The following is a 19,800-nucleotide window of genomic DNA, read 5'->3' as shown; positions in this document are numbered from 1 at the left end:
TTAGCAGCTTGATGTACATTTCATTAGTGAGATGTGGATTGAAACTGGGAAAGTCGAACTGCAGAAGAAGCTTACAGTGACATATATGTAATTAAATGGGACTATTATAAATGTCTACGATATCCAAAATCCAGAATACCTCCCTACATTCATACAAAGGCTTTTCTAATGATCAGTTATCTCTGGTTTGTATTCATAGAAAGCAGCAGGTAGTTTCCCTTCCTTCTAGACCGCCTGGAATTGACTGCAGTGCGTCTCCTTTCCTTAAGGTGTTAGTAAACCAAGGAACAATGCTTTTCAGGCTTTGCTGTGATTACAGATCAAGCTGCTGTCTGTGATGTTCCTTCACCTCCCCGGTCTCTGGATATCCTGTCTGAATTAAGAAGAGTAAACGTAACGTATCTCACATCGGCCACACTGTTCATTTCAAACCGGAATGAAGCTTTGTTTTAATCAGCTCTCAAACATGGAACGCAGAAACACATGAAAGCATTTATTCCAATCAGGACAGGAAAAACAAGAACCTCGAGAATAAATGTGTGAAAGGTAGATGTTACAATGAGCAGCAACCAGCTGATGTTCAGGTGTGTATCAGTATGTAGTGTCTCTACTTTAAAGAGTCCTCTCCTGCTGATGTTCAGGTGTATATCAGTATGTAGTGTCTCTACTTTAAAGAGTCCTCTCCTGCTGATGTTCAGGTGTGTATCCGTATGTAGTGTCTCTACTTTAAAGAGTCCTCTCCTGCTGATGTTCAGGTGTATATCAGTATGTAGTGTCTCTACTTTAAAGAGTCCTCTCCTGCTGATGTTCAGGTGTATATCAGTATGTAGTGTCTCTACTTTAAAGAGTCCTCTCCTGCTGATGTTCAGGTGTATATCAGTATGTAGTGTCTCTACTTTAAAGAGTCCTCTCCTGCTGATGTTCAGGTGTATATCAGTATGTAGTGTCTCTACTTTAAAGAGTCCTCTCCTGCTGATGTTCAGGTGTATATCAGTATGTAGCGTCTCTACTTTAAAGAGTCCTCTCCTGCTGCTGTTCAGGTGTATATCAGTATGTAGTGTCTCTAATTTAAAGAGTCCTCTCCTGCTGATGTTCAGGTGTATATCAGTATGTAGAGTCTTTACTTTAAATAGTCCTCTCCTGCTGATGTTCAGGTGTATATCAGTATGTAGTGTCTCTACTTTAAAGAGTCCTCTCCTGCTGATGTTCAGGTGTATATCAGTATGTAGAGTCTCTACTTTAAAGAGTCCTCTCCTGCTGATGTTCAGGTGTATATCAGTATGTAGTGTCTCTACTTTAAAGAGTCCTCTCCTGCTGCTGTTCAGGTGTATATCAGTATGTAGCGTCTCTACTTTAAAGAGTCCTCTCCTGCTGCTGTTCAGGTGTATATCAGTATGTAGTGTCTCTAATTTAAAGAGTCCTCTCCTGCTGCTGTTCAGGTGTATATCAGTATGTAGCGTCTCTACTTTAAAGAGTCCTCTCCTGCTGCTGTTCAGGTGTATATCAGTATGTAGTGTCTCTACTTTAAAGAGTCCTCTCCTGCTGATGTTCAGGTGTATATCAGTATGTAGAGTCTCTACTTTAAAGAGTCCTCTCCTGCTGATGTTCAGGTGTATATCAGTATGTAGAGTCTCTATTTTAAAGAGTCCTCTCCTGCTGATGTTCAGGTGTATATCAGTATGTAGCGTCTCTACTTTAAAGAGTCCTCTCCTGCTGATGTTCAGGTGTATATCAGTATGTAGAGTCTCTACTTTAAAGAGTCCTCTCCTGCTGATGTTCAGGTGTATATCAGTTTGTAGTGTCTCTACTTTAAAGAGTCCTCTCCTGCTGATGTTCAGGTGTATATCAGTATGTAGTGTCTCTACTTTAAAGAGTCCTCTCCTGCTGATGTTCAGGTGTATATCAGTATGTAGCGTCTCTACTTTAAAGAGTCCTCTCCTGCTGATGTTCAGGTGTATATCAGTATGTAGCGTCTCTACTTTAAGGAGTAGGCTATAAGGCAAAACTGTGAAGTGAAGCACTTAAATATAACCGGTTTGCCTTTGTTCAGGTATGACAGCAGAACGGTTATGATGACAGCTCAGGTGTCAGCTTGTAATACACTGTCTGTAAGTCACTCTCAAACCTGTCCAGTACCAACCAGGCTCTGCATTAGACTGTGAAACCACTGCAGCCTTGATATTTTCATGATATCTCACATTTATTTAGCTTTCGTTTTTAATTAACTCCCGAGGGCCCCTCCCCCTCCTGGCTGCAATATCATCTGCTTTAGTAAATAAAAGAAACAAAGAAAAGCTGCAATGCTTCCAGATTTTAAGAAAGGTAAATAATGAATTAAAACGGAGGAGAAATCGATTCATCTGACGGTATCCTGCAGGAAACACAGCTTCAGAATGATCCTCCTGCAGCCTCAGGGCTCCTGTGGTTCTGCAGCCACTCCCCGCAGACACACACACACACACACACACGCACGCACGCACGCATGCGCACGCTTTATAATCCCTGTTTGAAGCGGTCGCCCGGTGAAGCTGCACGCGGGTCCGCTCCTCTGCACCGGCAGCATGGCTCTAAACGTCCCGGGTCTCATAGCCACCATCGTCTTCTACCTGCTGGTGCTCGGCATCGGCATCTGGGCATCCATCAAATCCAAGCGGGATGAGAGCAGGGTCCAGGCGAACCATGCGGACATGGCTCTGCTGGGGAACCGAGACATCAGCCTCATCATGGGGATCTTCACCACCACCGGTCAGTGGCTCTGCGGGCATGCGGTCTATCGTATATCTGCAGCCTATTGTCTGCAGCTTCCTGCTTCACTGGGGCTGTGCTGTGTTGCTACTGGTGATTTTGTGAGGGTGCATTGCTGGCTGTGTTTTGGGATAATCTCATGATGTGTGTGAGGTCCGGATGGAGCTGATTGAATACATGTTGGATAACTTTGCTACACTAATCATCCCATGAGAGCTGGTTCATGAGCAGGCAGGAAAATGCATTCATTTAATAAAGTCTGGTCATAAAGATATTCATAAAGATATAACAGGTTAACTGAAAGTTTGAGGTTAAGTGTTAGTGGTTCTTTTATAGACATTTTTCACTTTGATGATATCTTCATCTCCTATTACTGTAAACTGTGTTTGTGTTGTTACACACTTTTGTGTAGGATGACACATGCAACAACAGAATCACTTCTGGAATCCGAGACAACACTCAAACTCTTTTCAATTATAATGTGTTCTTTACTTTAAGGACATCTGCAGCAATAATCAAATTGTGTGTTCTGTGTGTATCATGCAGCTACCTGGGTGGGCGGGACCTTCATCATCGGCACGGCGGAGACGGTCTACGATCCAAATTTGGGGCTCATCTGGGCCGTGATGCCTTTGGCAGCATCGGTGGCCTTCATCACTGGTGGGAGTCTTTGTTTGAAGGTTCATTACACTTTAAAGAGGCCCTATGCTGCTGGTTGGGGTGTCCCCTTTCCTGTACTGTGTTATATAGGTTTGAAGGCATGTAAATGGTTTGCAAAAGCTAACACACTTAATACTGCTGGTAAATTCAGTTGGTTTGCATCAATTCTAAGGAAACAGATGCTGAAAGAGATATTCATTTATCTCTGATCAATAAGGTACATACAACTCAATCAGTTAAGAAGGGCTGGTCAGACCCAAACAAATGAAATAAATAATCAAACACAACTCACTGCATGTAGTCATGTAATTCCCTCAAAGCACAGGCAGACACAAGTGGCTTTCTTTGTTTCAAGGTTTCAAGTTTCAAGGTTTTATTGGTCCTATGCACAGCATATACAACGTATATGTTGGCAATGAAATCTTATGTCCCATGCTCCTCCAGCAACTCCACATACATGGTGCAGATAAGATAATAAAATAGTGCAAAAAGAGAGAAGAATATTTACAATAACAACAAAGATTTGAGGATGTGAAATATATACATATGTGGAATACATTGAGAGTATTTAAATACTTTACACTGTGGAATGAGGAGGTATGGACAGATGCATATATTATGTATAACAGATGTATAGGGCAGATATGTATAATATATAGATATGTGTACTATAAACAGATATGTATGGCAGATGTGTATAATATATATATAGATATATATGTATGTGTGTACTATAGACAGATGTGAGTAGACATTCACACAGCTCAGGAGTTCAGCAGTCTTATAGCCTGTGGTATAAAACTGTCTCTGAGTCTGGTGGTCTTGGTCCGGATGCTGCGGTACCGTCTGCCAGACGGCAGCAGACAGAACAGATTGTTGCTGGGGTGATGGGGGTCCTTTAATATCCTACCGGCCTTCTTCCTACACCGCTGGGTGTAGAGGTCCTCCATGGATGGCAGCTCCGTCCTGGTGATGTGCTGAGCAGTTTTCACCACCCTCTGTAGATTGCAGGATATGACACAGTGAGGGTTTTTCTGAGTAATCTGTGTCCAAATCCACCGTGAAATCTCGTTGGCTGCATGCTATGAGAAAGAGGGAAGTCTTCTTGTTTCCGTATAACCATTTTACTTCTTTGACCACAGCAATAAAGTCTACCTGATTTCTTGGTGCTTTAGTGAAAGTGTGATTATCTCTTCAAAATCTACTGTATTGTTTCTTAAATAGTCCTCACTGTGTCATATCCTGCATTTGAATCTGGTTTCAAAAGGTAAATCCAACCAAAAGTGGCTTTTTAAGGATCCTCTGAACCTCCCAAGCTAGTGGCTAATTGTCCCTTTTTGTTGGGGACTGAAAGTCTGCATGAACTAAGAGAGATGTTGTATAATATGAAAGATTGAACACATGTAATGATGCCGGGGAGTCTCATCTGTAACTCCACTCCTTTTTATTCCCAAGGCGGTTTTTTCTTCGCTGAGCCCATGAGGGACAGGAAGTACGTGACCATGATGGACCCTTTCCAGATCAAATATGGAAACACACTGAGTGGACTTCTGTCTGTGGCGCCGCTGATGTCCGAAATCATCTGGGTGACGTCAACGCTGATAAGCCTGGGTAACAATTCAGGAAACTGAATCTGGATGAATATAAACGTGTGTGTGCTTCCTCTGCCTAGATGCTCTTATTGTTTGCTCTCTAAATGCCATTTCTTTTGCTTATTTGCTGATAGTGCTGCAGCGTGTCTGTACATGTGTTTACTTTCTAAGTGTGCATGGCCATTGCATGTATGTTTTACAGGAGTAACTATGAGTGTGATCCTGGATTTGTCCTACGCTGTGTGCATCTGGATCTCTGCTGCCGTGGCCATCACCTACACCCTGCTGGGAGGCCTCTACTCTGTGGCCTACACTGACGTCATTCAACTCACGCTCATTTTTGTCACCTCGGTAATTTGGTCAATCTCATCTGAGTTTGGATTAACACAAAACTCCTTTAATCGCTGTCCTTTTATTTACTATAATTCCCAATGTCCCAACGTCCCCATAGGTCTCCACTGAGGGGAATGTACAATGCTCCACTCGGGCGCCTCACAAACAATAGTCAGATATAAAGAGTGGATATAAGGTTGGAGGAGGGACCCCGTTAAATCCTTTGAGAGATGCTCGGTGGCGCATGAAGCAACAATGGCCTGCCTCTCGAGAACAAAAGTACCCGTGCTGTATGTGGCCCCATAGAGGGTACTCACTTGCATTTTCCGTAAGCCCCGCCTCCGATCTCCCGCCCTCCTGGAGGGAGAAATTAACAATGGATTAGGCTTCTAGGGCATTTTAGAACTTTTAGACACTACTGATTTAAATAAGGGCTATGAAAGTATTCGTACCGTAGAGTTGATGTCTACGGGTCAGATCTGACCAAAAGTGGGTTTTTAAGTTTTAAGTAAAAAGTGGGAATTCTGGGAAAATACCATATTTTGACAAAAAGTCAGAAATCTGAAGAAAAAAAAATCTTTAAAAAAGTCAGAATTCCTCAAAAAGTAAATGTTTTGAAATTCAATTCAGAATTCCAAAGAAACAATAAGAAGTCAGAATTTGAATAAAAAGTCAGAAATCGGAAAAAAGTCAGATTTTTAAAATAATTCTGGTAAAAAAAATAGAATTCTGAAAGAGAGTGCAAACGATGAACACAAATCTGAATTCCTTAAAAAAAAGTAAAAGGTCGGAAATTCAATTCAGAATTCCAAAGAAATAATAAGAAAAAAGTCTGAATTTCCAGAAAAGAGTCTCAGCCTAAAGTCAGCATTCTGACTTTTCTCCTGTATATTGTATTTTGTAGTCCAGATGTATGAATGTGAACCAGCTCTTCTTCTGAACTGTATGGTGTACCTCTCTCTCCTCAGTGGCTGTGCGTCCCCTTCCTCCTCACGAGTCCCACCTCCGTTGACATCACCACCACATCCTTCAACCACACCTTCCAGTCTCCCTGGGTCGGCTCTCTGCCTGCTGACAAAGCCTGGAGGTGGATCGATATCTTTCTGCTTTTGGTATGGTGTGTGTGATGTGCTACATGGACATGGTGATACATGAGCTTTAAAGTAAGAGCAGCATGACCCAGGGCTGAAAGGTCACTTTCCTAGTACTTAATTTACTTCCATTTCATACCAGTGTATACTTAAATACTGACTTCCACTACAGTTACAGAGTTACGGGTCAGCGGTTGTTGCCCACAATCTTCTCTTATGCTTATTTCTCTGTCGTATCAAGAGTATCGGAGACCTCGGTTTCCAGGACTTCCACCAGAGGACGTTATCAGCCTCTTCCTCCACCACGGCTAAGTTGCGATGCTACGCTGCGGCATTTCTCATTCCTACGTTTGGGATTCCTCCGGTGATCATCGGGGCAGTGGCTGCATCGACGGGTGAATCAGCTGTGTTAAAATACCTTTCAATGTGAAACACTACCACATAGAAATAGATGCTATAGAGAGTGTTGTATAGCTGTAATGATCATCAGTTCCTTGTTCTTGCTGCATCCTTTACCATGGTCTTATGTTCTGCTTCCCTAGACTGGAACCAGACTTCCTATGGTTCTCCGCCTCCGTTTGAACGAGGTCAAACAGGTTTGATTTTACCGCTCTCCCTGCAGTACCTAACCCCGCCCTACATCTCAGTCATCGGCATCGGAGCAGTGGCAGCTGCCGTGATGTCATCAACTGACTCCGCCCTGCTGTCTGCAGCCTCCATCTTCTCCTCCAACATCTACTCCAAGATCCTGAGGACAAAGGTAATAAACTAGCCAATTCACTACGGTCCTAACCAGGGACGCTGGAAGTAGGGGTGCTGAGGGTGCTGCAGAACCCCCTGGTGAAGGACTACTGCAACACTGCAACACTGACGTAGTAAATCATTTTTATTTTCAACTTTCTACTTTCACATCATCGTGATATTTTGGTGCCTGTAGCATAATATTGAATCTAGCTCATTTTTTGCGTTTGGTGTGACATCATCGTCACCGGGTGACCTCACTCAGCACCCCCAACTCTGAATGACTTCCAGCGTCACTGGTCCTAACCCTAACCCTCAAAAGAGAGGGGCAGGAATGAGTCCTAATACCAGGAAAGTACTTTAGCTTAGGGGTGGTGAAGTCATGTGACTGTGCTGTAGTTCCTTTATAGCCTGATGGTTCCTGCCTGTCTGAATGTGACAATGGTTTCTCCATCAGAAGTGGCAGCCTGTATTAAAACCTTCATGTGCTTAGAGCCTCGATTAGTTTTTCTTCACCAACCCGATCTCTTTTTGCATCCTCTACTTCTCCTTCTTTTAGGTATCCTCGGCCAAATGGGTTAAGATCCTTTTGTCCTGACATTTGAGCAGCAGTCTCTGCCTGGTTTCTTTTATCCATTATGTCTGCCCTGACTCACCTACAATGTGCCTGGGTTTACACAAGGTCATAAATGGCCCCATGCCTAACAGCTGGACTTGGTCAGGAGGAGCTACTTCAATGACAATCCTATCAACTCCATAGTTTGTTATTCCCATTTGTTGGGTTCCTGGCCTACTCGTTGGAGGTCTTATAGTAAGATCACTTGGCCCTGATAACGGTTGCATTATCAAGTGGTGATTCATGGAACAAGTGCTGTCTCAAAGGGTTGTCTGGTAGAGAAAGGGGGAATATCTTGGCCCAAAAGATGAAGTTCATTCAGTGCATATGCAAAACCACTGTGAGACGAGTAATGTTGCACGGTGCACCGATACTAGAAAAGGTATCGCGATTCCCTGCCGTTAAAAATGCAGCGATTCCCCCATTTCATCAGTACCGGTACTTTATGAATGACATTGTTTTAATAAGAGCCGTATTTCCTGTGTTTCCACTGCAAGTGCAAGTGCTATTGCCGATGTGACTCGGCTTGGTGACAAAAAAGACCCAAGAAACGGGAATCAGGGAAGAGGGAAGAGGGAAGAGGGAAGAGGGAAGAGGGAAGAGGAAAGAGGAAAGAGGAAAGAGGAAAGAGGAAAGAGGAAAGAGGAAAGAGGAAAGAGGAAAGAGGAAAGAGGAAAGAGGGAGAGAGGAGAGAGGGGAGAGGGGAGAGGGAGAGGGGAAAAGAGAGCGCTCCATTTATTTCTCCCGTGTTATTATCCAACGTTAATGTGAACTGTTGAATAATGTAGTTCATCTACTATAAGTAGTTTGTTTGACTGATTTTTTTTCCAGGTTTGAAATAAAAGGGCGGCAGTGGCTCAGTCAGTAGGGACTTGGTCTTGGGACCGAAGGGTCGCCGGTTCACGTCCCGATCGGACCAAATAAATAAATAAAAATGGAGTCTCCTCCTAGGCCACTGCTGAAGTGCCCTTGAGCAAGGCACCTAACCTCTATCTGCTCCCTTGGCGCCGGGTACCTGGCTGCCTCTCTGCTCTGCCACCTCTCCTCTGCATGTGGTTGTGTGTGCATGTATTTCCTCTGTGTGTTTAATGTGTGTCAACACAACAGAGTAGAGAAAGCAATTTCCCTGTAAGGGATTAATAAAGTATTTCTTCTTCTTCTTCTTCTTCTTCTTCTTCTTCTTCTTCTTCTTCTTCTTCTTCTTCTTCTTCTTCTTCTTCTTCTTCTTCTTCTTCTTCTTCTTCTTCTTCTTCTTCTTCTTCTTCTTCTTCTTCTTCTTCTTCTTCTTCTTCTTCTTAAAGCACAATAAAATATTTCAGGCGGTTTCCCCTTTTTTAGGAAAAGTATCGAAATTGTATTTTATTGAAATCGCAATTCTTGACTTGGTATCGATATGGAAACAAAAATGTTGGTATCGTGACATCACTAGAGACGAGCAACAAAGCATCACATTTAACTCATCCTGACCTGTTTGTAGAATGTTTTTTAAGGCCTGGATCGATTCATTTGTGTAACGGACAATCCCATTCCCAACAGGGGTCAAAAGTAAACGATTTGGTTGGTTGAAGTATTTGAACAGTCCTAGTTCAATTATGACTCTGCTCCTGCATGCTAGGACCTATTCTCTTTGCCAGAGCGGCTGCTACTCCTCCTTTATGTTGAAGATCCATATTAGCAGGGTTCACTAACATAGTTGGTTGATTTAGTTCAAGAGTTTCAATATCTGCCATTCTCATGTCGAATGTGTTTTCTCCTCGGAGTTGTAAGAGGGACACTGATAAGTGGCGTTTGTGATTTATCTTCCCCATAGGGTGGAGGTAGGATCTCAGACTCTGCATACCATGCTTGTTGCTCTCTGTCCAAGCGCTAGTCGATAAGAAACGTGTTTAGATCGGGGTAAGCCTTTGGGTCAGGGTTAATCCGACCTGGGGGGGCAGAAGGGCCAGATAGTGCTTCTGTGTATCCCTCCCGTTCTGTGTCTGGCTCGGAATCATTGAACTCCGTTCTGACTTCATCTGCCATTTTAAGTGGTTTCTGTTCACTCTTTTTACACATGTAAGTTCCTCTGCTTTTAATCGCGCCGGGTGATCAATCCGACTCTACCGTCACTTTGTTCCAGGTTACTCTGCTGGATTCAGCTGGTGCATGTGAATACCTCAATCAAGAGTTTTATGTATCAGCTTCGAGTTACTTCAACAGCCTAGGTACCCTTCTAACCTATGGTTTATCTTCATTAGATCTCCTATTAACTCTTCATCATGTTATATTCCACATAATTTGTACTAACGCAGCTCTTTGTCAAGGTGGGTGACGTGAAGTCATGTGACCGTGCTGTAGTTCCTTTATAGCCCAACATTAGCCTCCTTTAGCTTAGCGGTGGTGACGTGAAGTCATGTGACCGTGCTGTAGTTCCTTTATAGCCCAACATTAGCCTCCTTTAGCTTAGCGGTGGTGACGTGAAGTCATGCAACCAACATACAGTTTATGGTTTTGTTCTTAGGGAGGACAATGAAGACAATTTGTGGAATGGAATAAGAGAGGTTTGCAAAGACAACTTAAAAATGTTCCTTTTTTGTGTTTCCTCTTTGTAGGCATCAGAAAACGAGATCCGGTGGGTGATTCGTATTTCGGTGGTAGTATTCGGCCTTGCCGGCACATCGCTCACCTTCCTGCACAGGGGCGTCATGGCTTTCTGGGTCCTGGGCGGAGAAATCGCCTACATCTTGATGTTCCCACAGCTGGTCTGCGTGCTCTTCATCAACATGTCCAACGGTTACGGAGCCACAGTGGGCTTCCTGGGTTCGTTTCTGTTGAGACTCTTGAGTGGAGAGCCTTTGCTGGGAATACCACCTGCCATCCATTTCCCAGGATGCACCCTGGAGGACGGGGTTTACGTTCAGTATTCCCCCATCAGGACCATCTGTATGCTGGTGGCTTTTGTCTTGATATTGCTGGTGTCCTACCTGACTTCTGTGCTCTTCAACAAAGGACTCATACCTGAGAAGTGGGACGTATTTCAAGTTAAGGGTGCAACCCATATACAAATCCCAATGAATGGTGCTACCTCTAATGGAAACCTTAACTCAGTACCTCCTTGTGAGAATGGAGATGCCTCAGATCCAATGCTGGAAGCAAAATGCTGAAATTTGCCAAACTACTTCACCTTGTATCTAAAACCGGACACTAAAAAACTGTATCACCTCACATCACCTTGTAAGGGTAACTCCTAATGTTTTGCTTCATTAAACGCCTTTGATTGGAGCAAAAGTCTTAACTGAGCTTAACTGTGTATGTTAAACTAAAACGGAGCATTTTCTGTCAGCTCAGACTTTATCAGCAGGAGAGGACTCTTTAAAGTAGAGACACTACATACTGATATACACCTGAACATCAGCAGGAGAGGACTCTTTAAAGTAGAGACGCTACATACTGATATACACCTGAACATCAGCAGGAGAGGACTCTTTAAAGTAGAGACACTACATACTGATATACACCTGAACATCAGCAGGAGAGGACTCTTTAAAGTAGAGACACTACATACTGATATACAGCTGAACATCAGCAGGAGAGGACTCTTTAAAGTAGAGACACTACATACTGATATACACCTGAACATCAGCAGGATAGGACTCTTTAAAGTAGAGACTCTACATACTGATATACACCTGAACCTCAGCAGGAGAGGACTCTTTAAAGGAGAGACACTACATACTGATATACACCTGAACATCAGCAGGAGAGGACTCTTTAAAGTAGAGACTCTACATACTGATATACACCTGAACATCAGAAGGAGAGGACTCTTTAAAGTAGAGACTCTACATACTGATATACACCTGAACATCAGCAGGAGAGGACTCTTTAAAGTAGAGACACTACATACTGATATACACCTGAACCTCAGCAGGAGAGGACTCTTTAAAGTAGAGACTCTACATACTGATATACACCTGAACATCAGCAGGAGAGGACTCTTTAAAGTAGAGACGCTACAGACTGATATACACCTGAACATCAGCAGGAGAGGACTCTTTAAAGTAGAGACACTACATACTGATATACACCTGAACATCAGCAGGAGAGGACTCTTTAAAGTAGAGACGCTACAGACTGATATACACCTGAACATCAGCAGGAGAGGACTCTTTAAAGTAGAGACACTACATACTGATATACACCTGAACATCAGCAGGAGAGGACTCTTTAAAGGAGAGACACTACATACTGATATACACCTGAACATCAGCAGGAGAGGACTCTTTAAAGTAGAGACTCTACATACTGATACACACCTGAACATCAGCAGGAGAGGACTCTTTAAAGTAGAGACTCTACATACTGATATACACCTGAACATCAGCAGGAGAGGACTCTTTAAAGTAGAGACTCTACATACTGATATACACCTGAACATCAGCAGGAGAGGACTCTTTAAAGTAGAGACTCTACATACTGATATACACCTGAACATCAGCAGGAGAGGACTCTTTAAAGTAGAGACTCTACATACTGATATACACCTGAACATCAGCAGGAGAGGACTCTTTAAAGTAGAGACTCTACATACTGATATACACCTGAACATCAGCAGGAGAGGACTCTTTAAAGTAGAGACTCTACATACTGATATACACCTGAACATCAGCAGGAGAGGACTCTTTAAAGTAGAGACTCTACATGCTGCTGAACATGAGTCAGAGCCTTATTGTTTGTTGTTTGCTTCATCCTGTACTTGTTGTGACTTCAGTAACAGCCCTAATCTTGCACTCTGCAGCTTCCCGCTCAGATCAGATGGAGAGATATATGGTGTAACAGAAACATAAGATTGATGCTTTGATGTGGCAGGAAACAGAGGGTTGATGTCCCAAATGAGGCACCGCATTTATCTTTCTGTTTTACAGTATTTATTGAAAGCTTTGCAAACAACTGTGGTATACTTTCACTTTTAATAGCATCACCTGCTATCACACTACATGCTGCTACTGGGTTTTGTCATTTTCAATCAGTGTCATTTATATTTGATCTTAAATATCTCGTGCATGCTTCTTAATTAATATTAATATTTTGAGTTATTGCACAGGAACTACACATGTTCACTGATAAAAGTAACAACCCCACAGTTGATCCTGAACACTAAGACAGTTCCTCCTCTTCGTGTTTCTGGGACTCTAGTAGTAGAAAGGGATATCGTTCATGCAGAAGTCGGGCTGCAGGCTCTCGAAGGTGCAGTCCGACGTCTCCATGCTGCAGCGGCCGCAGTGGCAGCTCAGAGCCACCGGGTAGGAGACAATCGGGTCCACCCCGGGGGGGCAGTCAGGGAGTTCGAAGGTCTTGTAGTGGAAGCCCTGGTACGTGCACACATGCTGGTACACTTTGCTGAATGGGGACCTGATGACAGGGTCCTGGAGGGAGCAGACAGAACATCATTTAAAATAAAAGATTGAACTATTTTAAGAAGACATGCTGCCTGAATCTGTTTGAGGCTACTTTTATTCTTCTTTATTTTAAATATATGTTTTAAAGAAGCACATGAACTCCTTATTTATCACAGAAAGACACTGATTCAATCTCCAAAGGACCAGTATTTTTTATAGGGTTAGTTCAAATGTATGGGATTCATATGAAGAAATCTGAGAGACAGCCTTAATATTCAGTCCATTGAACAATTCCTTGACTTATAGAGAAAAGGAATGAGAGAATGTGATTGTCCTTGCAGTTAAGCCTCCTGTGGATCAGAGACTTATTGCTTTTTAATGGGAGCTCAAAACGTCTCAACCTTGAAGTTGCCTAGTTATTTAAAGCTTTCTTATTTCTTGCATTCATATTTTATTATTTGCACCAGTCACAATACTTCCTTTCGTCACACACACTTGATGATTACTCCCATGAGACTTCATCCCGCTTCCCACAGTACCTTGGTAGGGCAGTGTCCGCTGCAGATGGTCGTCTCCACTTGATGACACTTGGGACAGCCATCCTTCTCCAGAGAAACCGTCTGGTTGACCAGCTGACAGAGCGGCAGCTGGAAGAAACTGAGGGAGGAAGAGCTTTCAGTTTGGTAAATCTACAAAAACATGTCCCTGCTGTGCCATCACACCGTTCCTCCCAAACATGTCCTCTTTCTTTGATACACAGCATCTTTTCAGCTATTTATTTCACAGTTAAGGGAAACCTAAGACCAAAAGTCATATTTCCCTGCAGTTGATTAGAGTTTGTTTGATATCTGTGTGCTTAAATCTCCACTTTACCTCACTAACTACTTACTAAATGCTCCTGTCATAATCCATATCATTATAACATCATATTACATTGCATTTAACGGGTGCTCTTAACCAGAATGACTTCCAATAAATGCAATAACTCAAAAACATGCAGATATATCCCTTCAAATAACACCAAGTGCTGGTAACATTACATTTGCTCAAAAACCAGAGTAAACAAATCAATGTGACTGTCAGAAACACTCGGTACAATGTAATATAAAGGTAATTAAAATGTGTTTTTGTTACCTGCAGGAGCCAGGGGCAGAATGAAGGCTGAGGCCCCCAAAAACAAACTCAGCAGGACGGAGAACTTCACTCCTCTGACCGGAACAGCCATCGTCCTGCAGGAGAGCAAGCAGTAAGTGCAGTCTGTAACGAGTGAATAAAGCACAACCTGGGATCCGTAAAGCATTATTAACCTATTAGACGAGACAGTAGGCAAAAACATGTTCAAGCACTTCTACATTTTGAGGGTTTGGGCTCTTGTGCATCCATTGCTTATCTTTTATCAGAAGAGTGGGAGGAAAACATCAAAATAAACACCTATAAGTTAAAAAATGTATATACTGCATTACCTGCTATAACAGCTATTTCTAGACTCAACATAACACTGTAATTATGGAAATAAAGATTGGATGCATAACCCTTAATCCACTTCCAAAACAAGTGCAAATGAGAGAAACATGAGTCAGATAACTGTACAGAAAGCTGGTAGTCAGTGTGGAAGACTCACCTGTCTGTCTGCCTGGTGCTGGTGTTCGGCTGGGTTTTTATCTGGCAGAAAGGACTTCGTATCCAGGATGAAAGTCGCTCATATCGGACGTCAATCACTGGTGACCTGTGTGCAGGAGGTCAGGTATAATCTGCTGCTGCCGGTGACTCTATCCTGTTGGGGTCACTGTGACACCCTCACTTCCCCCTGACATGGTGTCATTTCCTCTGTGATGGGACAATCCATTCATGTGTCTTATTCACTAAGCGCTATTTATTTCACAATTAAGGCAAATCTATGACCGTATATCTCATTTCCCTACAATCTATTAAAGTATGTTTGCTTAAGCCTCACTTCACCTTACTCACCACTTGCTAAATGCTCCTTAATATAATGAGCAGGCAGGCCAACATGTAACTTAACTAGCTCCTCTTTTCCATGTTTATTGTCTGGATCACCCAAGGTGGAACTGTAAACTGTAACATTGAATCCAATTATTCAAATTAAATAAGAGTAACCAAAAATATGTGCAAAAACAATAGAAAAGGAGGAAATATACACCAACAATTAAAATAAATTGAAAATTAATTAGCGATACGGACACAAGGACAACATTGCTTGCACATTTAAGCTGTTTTTATTATGTGTTACGGTTTAGAATAACCCTTTAACATCTGGAAAAAAACATATAATTAAAACAAACTAAAGAAATCGACACACAAAAAACTGAATAAATGGGAATTCACCATAAACACATACGGACCGTGTAGCAGACATAATAACTAAAATATTTGAGTTATTTACTCTAGATCTTTCTTCAAGAAATTCAAAGTTTAGACGAAGCTTCGAAGCTTTTAGATCCGGAACTAATCATTCCTCATTTGGAGTCGGGCATAAAAACGGACGCACCGATTCGATAGATACTGCGCATGCGTGAAGACCAATGTGTTACGAAAATGATTTTTACTTGAAGGTTTTCTGAGTTTTTCTACAGAAATATTTACTGTTAACGTTTTAAAATTAAACAGAAACAGCGGAATAATGTCAGAAGAAGAGCAAGAGACGAAGAAGGTGAGTGACTCATTTAACTGTTGATTTATTTATGATTTAAGGAAGAATTTTAGATTTTAGAGGCGAGTTTAGAAGGTCAACAACACCGGATATCGTCCAGAAACTGATAAACATATTCAGACAGATCTCCAATTTACTCCTGATTTAGTATTTTAAAGTGCCTTAGTATTTGTGTTGATGTGTTAAAGCTAAAGCAGCGTTCATTGAAACAGATCTGGTGTACATATGACCATCTGTGTGGACATTCAGAGACAACAGAAGCCCAGCTAATGCTAACTTAGATTCATTTAAATGTCAAATATCTTTAATGTGGATGAGGAAAATTCAGCTGTCGAGATATTAGTGTACAGACCAACAGAAGTGAACCACATCCCACTAATTATACCAGCTCTATGTCTTAGTTATACCATTCAATCACTGTAATGCATCTGTAAAGAACTGTGCAATATATATTCCTCCTCTGTTAATGCTGTTACCTGGCTGCTATCTCACTACTTTATCTTCAAAAAAGGAAAGAAATTAAGAAATAGTGCATTGGAAACACATGATAGAAACAGTCCTTTGAAAAGCAAAGATAATAAAAAGCATAATTACAGTGCAGTGTGAGAATACTTCAACTAAAAGCAGCTTCAAAAATACAAGTCTTCAGCCTGGATTTAAAAACCAGATATACCCCCACCCCGGTAAAGTTAGCTCTATGTTGGATAACAGGCGGTTATTCCCTCCGGCTGTCTGTCTGTCCGTTCATCCGTCCAACGTTTGATATAAATAAACTCAAAGCCTCATTTCTTCTTCGTAAGCTTGCATGTTACTCCAAATCCATTCCAGATATTATTAATACACAGAAGAAACTTTTTTATTTATTGCGTTTGAGTGATTTTATGTTTGTTATTCTCTAGTAAAGGAGGGTCTGTTTTCATATGAGCATTTTATGAAAAATTCAGTGTTTGTTAATCGATTACTCTTTGTTATTTCCAATAGCTTCCAAAGACCTGTGACATAATGAAATACGGATTTAATTCATTCAATAGTTTCCACATCATGTGACCCACAGACTCCAGATCAATGCAGCGTGTATCTGGGTCACACACACCCGGCAGAGATGCACACTGACACACACTGATGCACACAGCCACAGAACACCGCTTATATAAACATACGTCAAAAATAACCCTCGACACGCAGAGAGGAAGAGTCTGATGAACGTCATGTCTCTGTCCGTCTGTCCTCAGGGTTTCCGGCTGCTGTGGATCCTGGATGTCCAGAAGACACCGTGTGCCCGAGAGGCCCTGCTGCACGGAGCGGGGGGGTCGGTTGCTGCCGGCCTGCTCCACTTCCTGGCCACCAGTGAGTCTTATTTTAGTCTGAACTGTGCGTTCTCTGCTCATTTAGGCCATTTTTTTTGGACTCAACTTCTACAGAGGCCTTATTCTGCTTTTTGGGTGGTCCCTCTCCTATAGGTTTTAGTGCATGTAAATGGTCTGTAGAGGCTCAAATCCCTGCTCTGTTCCTCTCTTAGTTTAGCCTCTGTGTGTCCTTGTGTCTGCAGGTCGGGTCAGGAGGTCTTTTGATGTTGGTTTTGCAGGCTTCATGGTCACCACCCTTGGGTCCTGGTAGGTTGTCATGATGACTCGTCATCTTCTACCCTTTAAATACATTTTTTCTACCCTTTAAATACATTTTTTCTACCCTTTAAATACATTTTAACTGCTGCTTTTATTTGATTTATTATTAATTATTTTATTTATGATTTAATTTAAGCTGCATCCTTTTCTTTTTGTTAATCCAAACCTTTTGAATCACTTCCCCCAGTATACCCACTGTAACAAGCACCCTGCACCCTGTCTGCTTGTCAGTGTTTTCCTCCATGCTCACAGATGTTATTGAAAGGAAAACCTGCCTTTCATGAAGCATATTCAGACTGATTACATGTAATCCATTACTCCCTGTGCCTGCCTCTCCTCTCAGTAACTTAACCCCCCCCATGTCTCTGTGCAGGTTTTACTGCAGGATTAACAACGCTAAGCTCCGTGTGCAGCAGAGGATGATCCAGGAAGGCATCAAGAACAAGGTCATGTACGAGGGTAGCGATCTGGACCCCACGAAGAGACCTGCAGCGGAAAAACCACCGGGGCCCTCGTGACCCCCGGCGCCTGGGCTCCTGCCCAGAGGAGAGGCCCCCCTGTTGGGGCTACAGAGACTTTCCGCTTCAACTGCACTGCTGATGGACAGGACTGAGAGTCAAGAGTTTTATGGGTACTGTTTGGTTAGGATTTAAAGCCCCACAGATGGAAGCTGGTCCTGAAACACCCCCCCAAAAAAATCTATATTTTGTGAGTTTTGATCCACCCCTACATCGACCAATCAAATGAACCTCCCTCAAACCCTGTGGTTAATGAAATGCTGTGGTTAATGCCCTCCTTTTCCACTGTCTGAACATGTATCCTGCACACTAAATAGTTCAATCACAGCTGTTTTGTTAGGACTACAGGACAAAAAAGGCCCAAATTGATTTAAAAAATGATGTTTTGTTGTGTGTGAACTGTCAGTTACCTGCTGTGACATCACTGAGAGGGACGTGGCCTAGATGTAAAGCCTTTAATTTCACCTTTTTTGTTATTTAAATGCATGGAAAAATAAATAAAATACCGATGTGATTATGTGTGTGTTCAGTTTCTGGGTTCTTGTTCAGGTGTTGATCCTCCACTGTAATAAGTCTATTGCAAAAAAAAGACTATTTTGTATTGTAAAATGTTCTTTTCAGAGATAGAAACCGCTCCTAATGCTTGTATGGATGCTACAGGTATCTGGGAAATAAAAACGGGTGTTTGGAGTCGAGAAGCATTTTTCATATTTTCTACAACTCGGTCCGTCGAACCAGAAACCAGGAGACTGAACCCCTTACAAGCTCCAGGTAAGAAATCAAAACATACTTAATATATACAGAATATAATGTTCATTTGTTTGCACTGTGCTGCTAAATGTGTCGTGTCATTTTAAACAGGTTAAGGTGTTACTGCCGTTTTAGGAGTCTGCTGGCTATAAATACCAAAGACTATAAAGTGATGTCCTCTTGTGAAGTGTCTCTCTTTATCCAGGTTTGGTGCTTCGCTGCACGGCCAGCAGGTGTCCCCACATCCCCCCTCTGTCCCCGTGGTGAGTCCACTTCAATTATTCTGGAGGAAGTGGAATTACACCAAACGCATCAAACAAACGACACTAAGTAATACATTTAGTCTGGTCTGAAACTAAAGTAACACTTGGTGATGTCAACGGGTGGGAAGTGTATTTACTCCAGTACACATCAGAGATACTTATACATTTTCTGTGCAATGTCATACTTTTATTTCAATACAATTCAAAAGCAATATTTAGCAGTGGTTACTAGGTAGTTCCCCCCCTGTAGTAAACACTTCTCCACTTAATACTTTAAGACTTCCTGTTGCTTAAATACTTTTACATCAGTGATTTATTTAGCTGATCCCCTTTTTAATCAGATATGTATTGCTCAATATGTCTCCATTTATCAATATTTCCCCCATCTTTAGAGAACAAATACAATAAAGTATGATATTGAACAGATTTCTATTCTTTATTTAGAATTTGAACGTATTGTTCTTATTTTGTATTTATTTGATTTTTTATTTGTTCAAAACATTACTTTTTTTTTTTACTGATTTTTACACCTGTTTTAAAAGGCAGAATTAGTGGATTTAATATCTATAATGTCCCTTTTCCTTCTGTAAAAATGTGGAAAGTGTAGTGTGCATAGAGGCTAAACTTCTGCTATTATTTGTTAAGTTTAAATGTATAATTGAAATCCTGCTCTTCTGCTGACACACTTCTATTTTTTAATGATTAGAGGGTTTCTTGTGGGAACATAAAACCTCCTGGAACAATATTTATGCCGCACTAAAGCTCTCAACTCAAATACATAAAGCAGGAATATATGCACGGTGATTTATTACTGCAA

The 19,800-nt window shown here is 41.9% G+C and overlaps 3 protein-coding genes across 3 annotated transcripts; 2 read left to right on the top strand and 1 right to left on the bottom strand.

Moving 5' to 3' along the window:
- The first annotated feature begins 2,508 nt into the window (after positions 1–2,508).
- Positions 2,509–11,508, top strand: LOC134859120 (high-affinity choline transporter 1-like). Its single transcript, XM_063875449.1, has 8 exons — positions 2,509–2,745; positions 3,292–3,405; positions 4,861–5,016; positions 5,200–5,348; positions 6,299–6,442; positions 6,663–6,816; positions 6,964–7,181; positions 10,370–11,508. Exons 1-8 carry the CDS (start codon positions 2,562–2,564, stop codon positions 10,919–10,921), a joined length of 1,671 nt encoding a protein of 556 aa, XP_063731519.1. The 5' UTR covers positions 2,509–2,561; the 3' UTR covers positions 10,922–11,508.
- A 1,171-nt stretch (positions 11,509–12,679) lies between these two features.
- lhb (luteinizing hormone subunit beta) lies at positions 12,680–14,944 on the bottom strand. The gene is made up of 5 exons (XM_063875450.1): positions 14,778–14,944; positions 14,291–14,385; positions 13,913–13,919; positions 13,696–13,813; positions 12,680–13,183 (listed from the first exon to the last, which is right to left on the bottom strand). Exons 2-5 carry the CDS (start codon positions 14,379–14,381, stop codon positions 12,950–12,952), a joined length of 450 nt encoding a protein of 149 aa, XP_063731520.1. The 5' UTR covers positions 14,382–14,385; positions 14,778–14,944; the 3' UTR covers positions 12,680–12,949.
- Positions 14,945–15,647: 703 nt separating this feature from the next.
- On the top strand, positions 15,648–18,487 carry LOC134858377 (cytochrome c oxidase assembly protein COX20, mitochondrial). Its single transcript, XM_063874232.1, has 4 exons — positions 15,648–15,827; positions 17,060–17,174; positions 17,377–17,440; positions 17,826–18,487. The coding sequence occupies exons 1-4, from the start codon at positions 15,798–15,800 to the stop codon at positions 17,968–17,970; spliced, it is 354 nt and encodes a 117-aa protein (XP_063730302.1). The 5' UTR covers positions 15,648–15,797; the 3' UTR covers positions 17,971–18,487.
- Positions 18,488–19,800: the final 1,313 nt, after the last annotated feature.

This window comes from Eleginops maclovinus, chromosome 22, assembly GCF_036324505.1.
Source record: "Eleginops maclovinus isolate JMC-PN-2008 ecotype Puerto Natales chromosome 22, JC_Emac_rtc_rv5, whole genome shotgun sequence".
NCBI lineage: Eukaryota > Metazoa > Chordata > Actinopteri > Perciformes > Eleginopidae > Eleginops > Eleginops maclovinus.
This window is presented reverse-complemented; position numbering and strand designations above follow the sequence as displayed.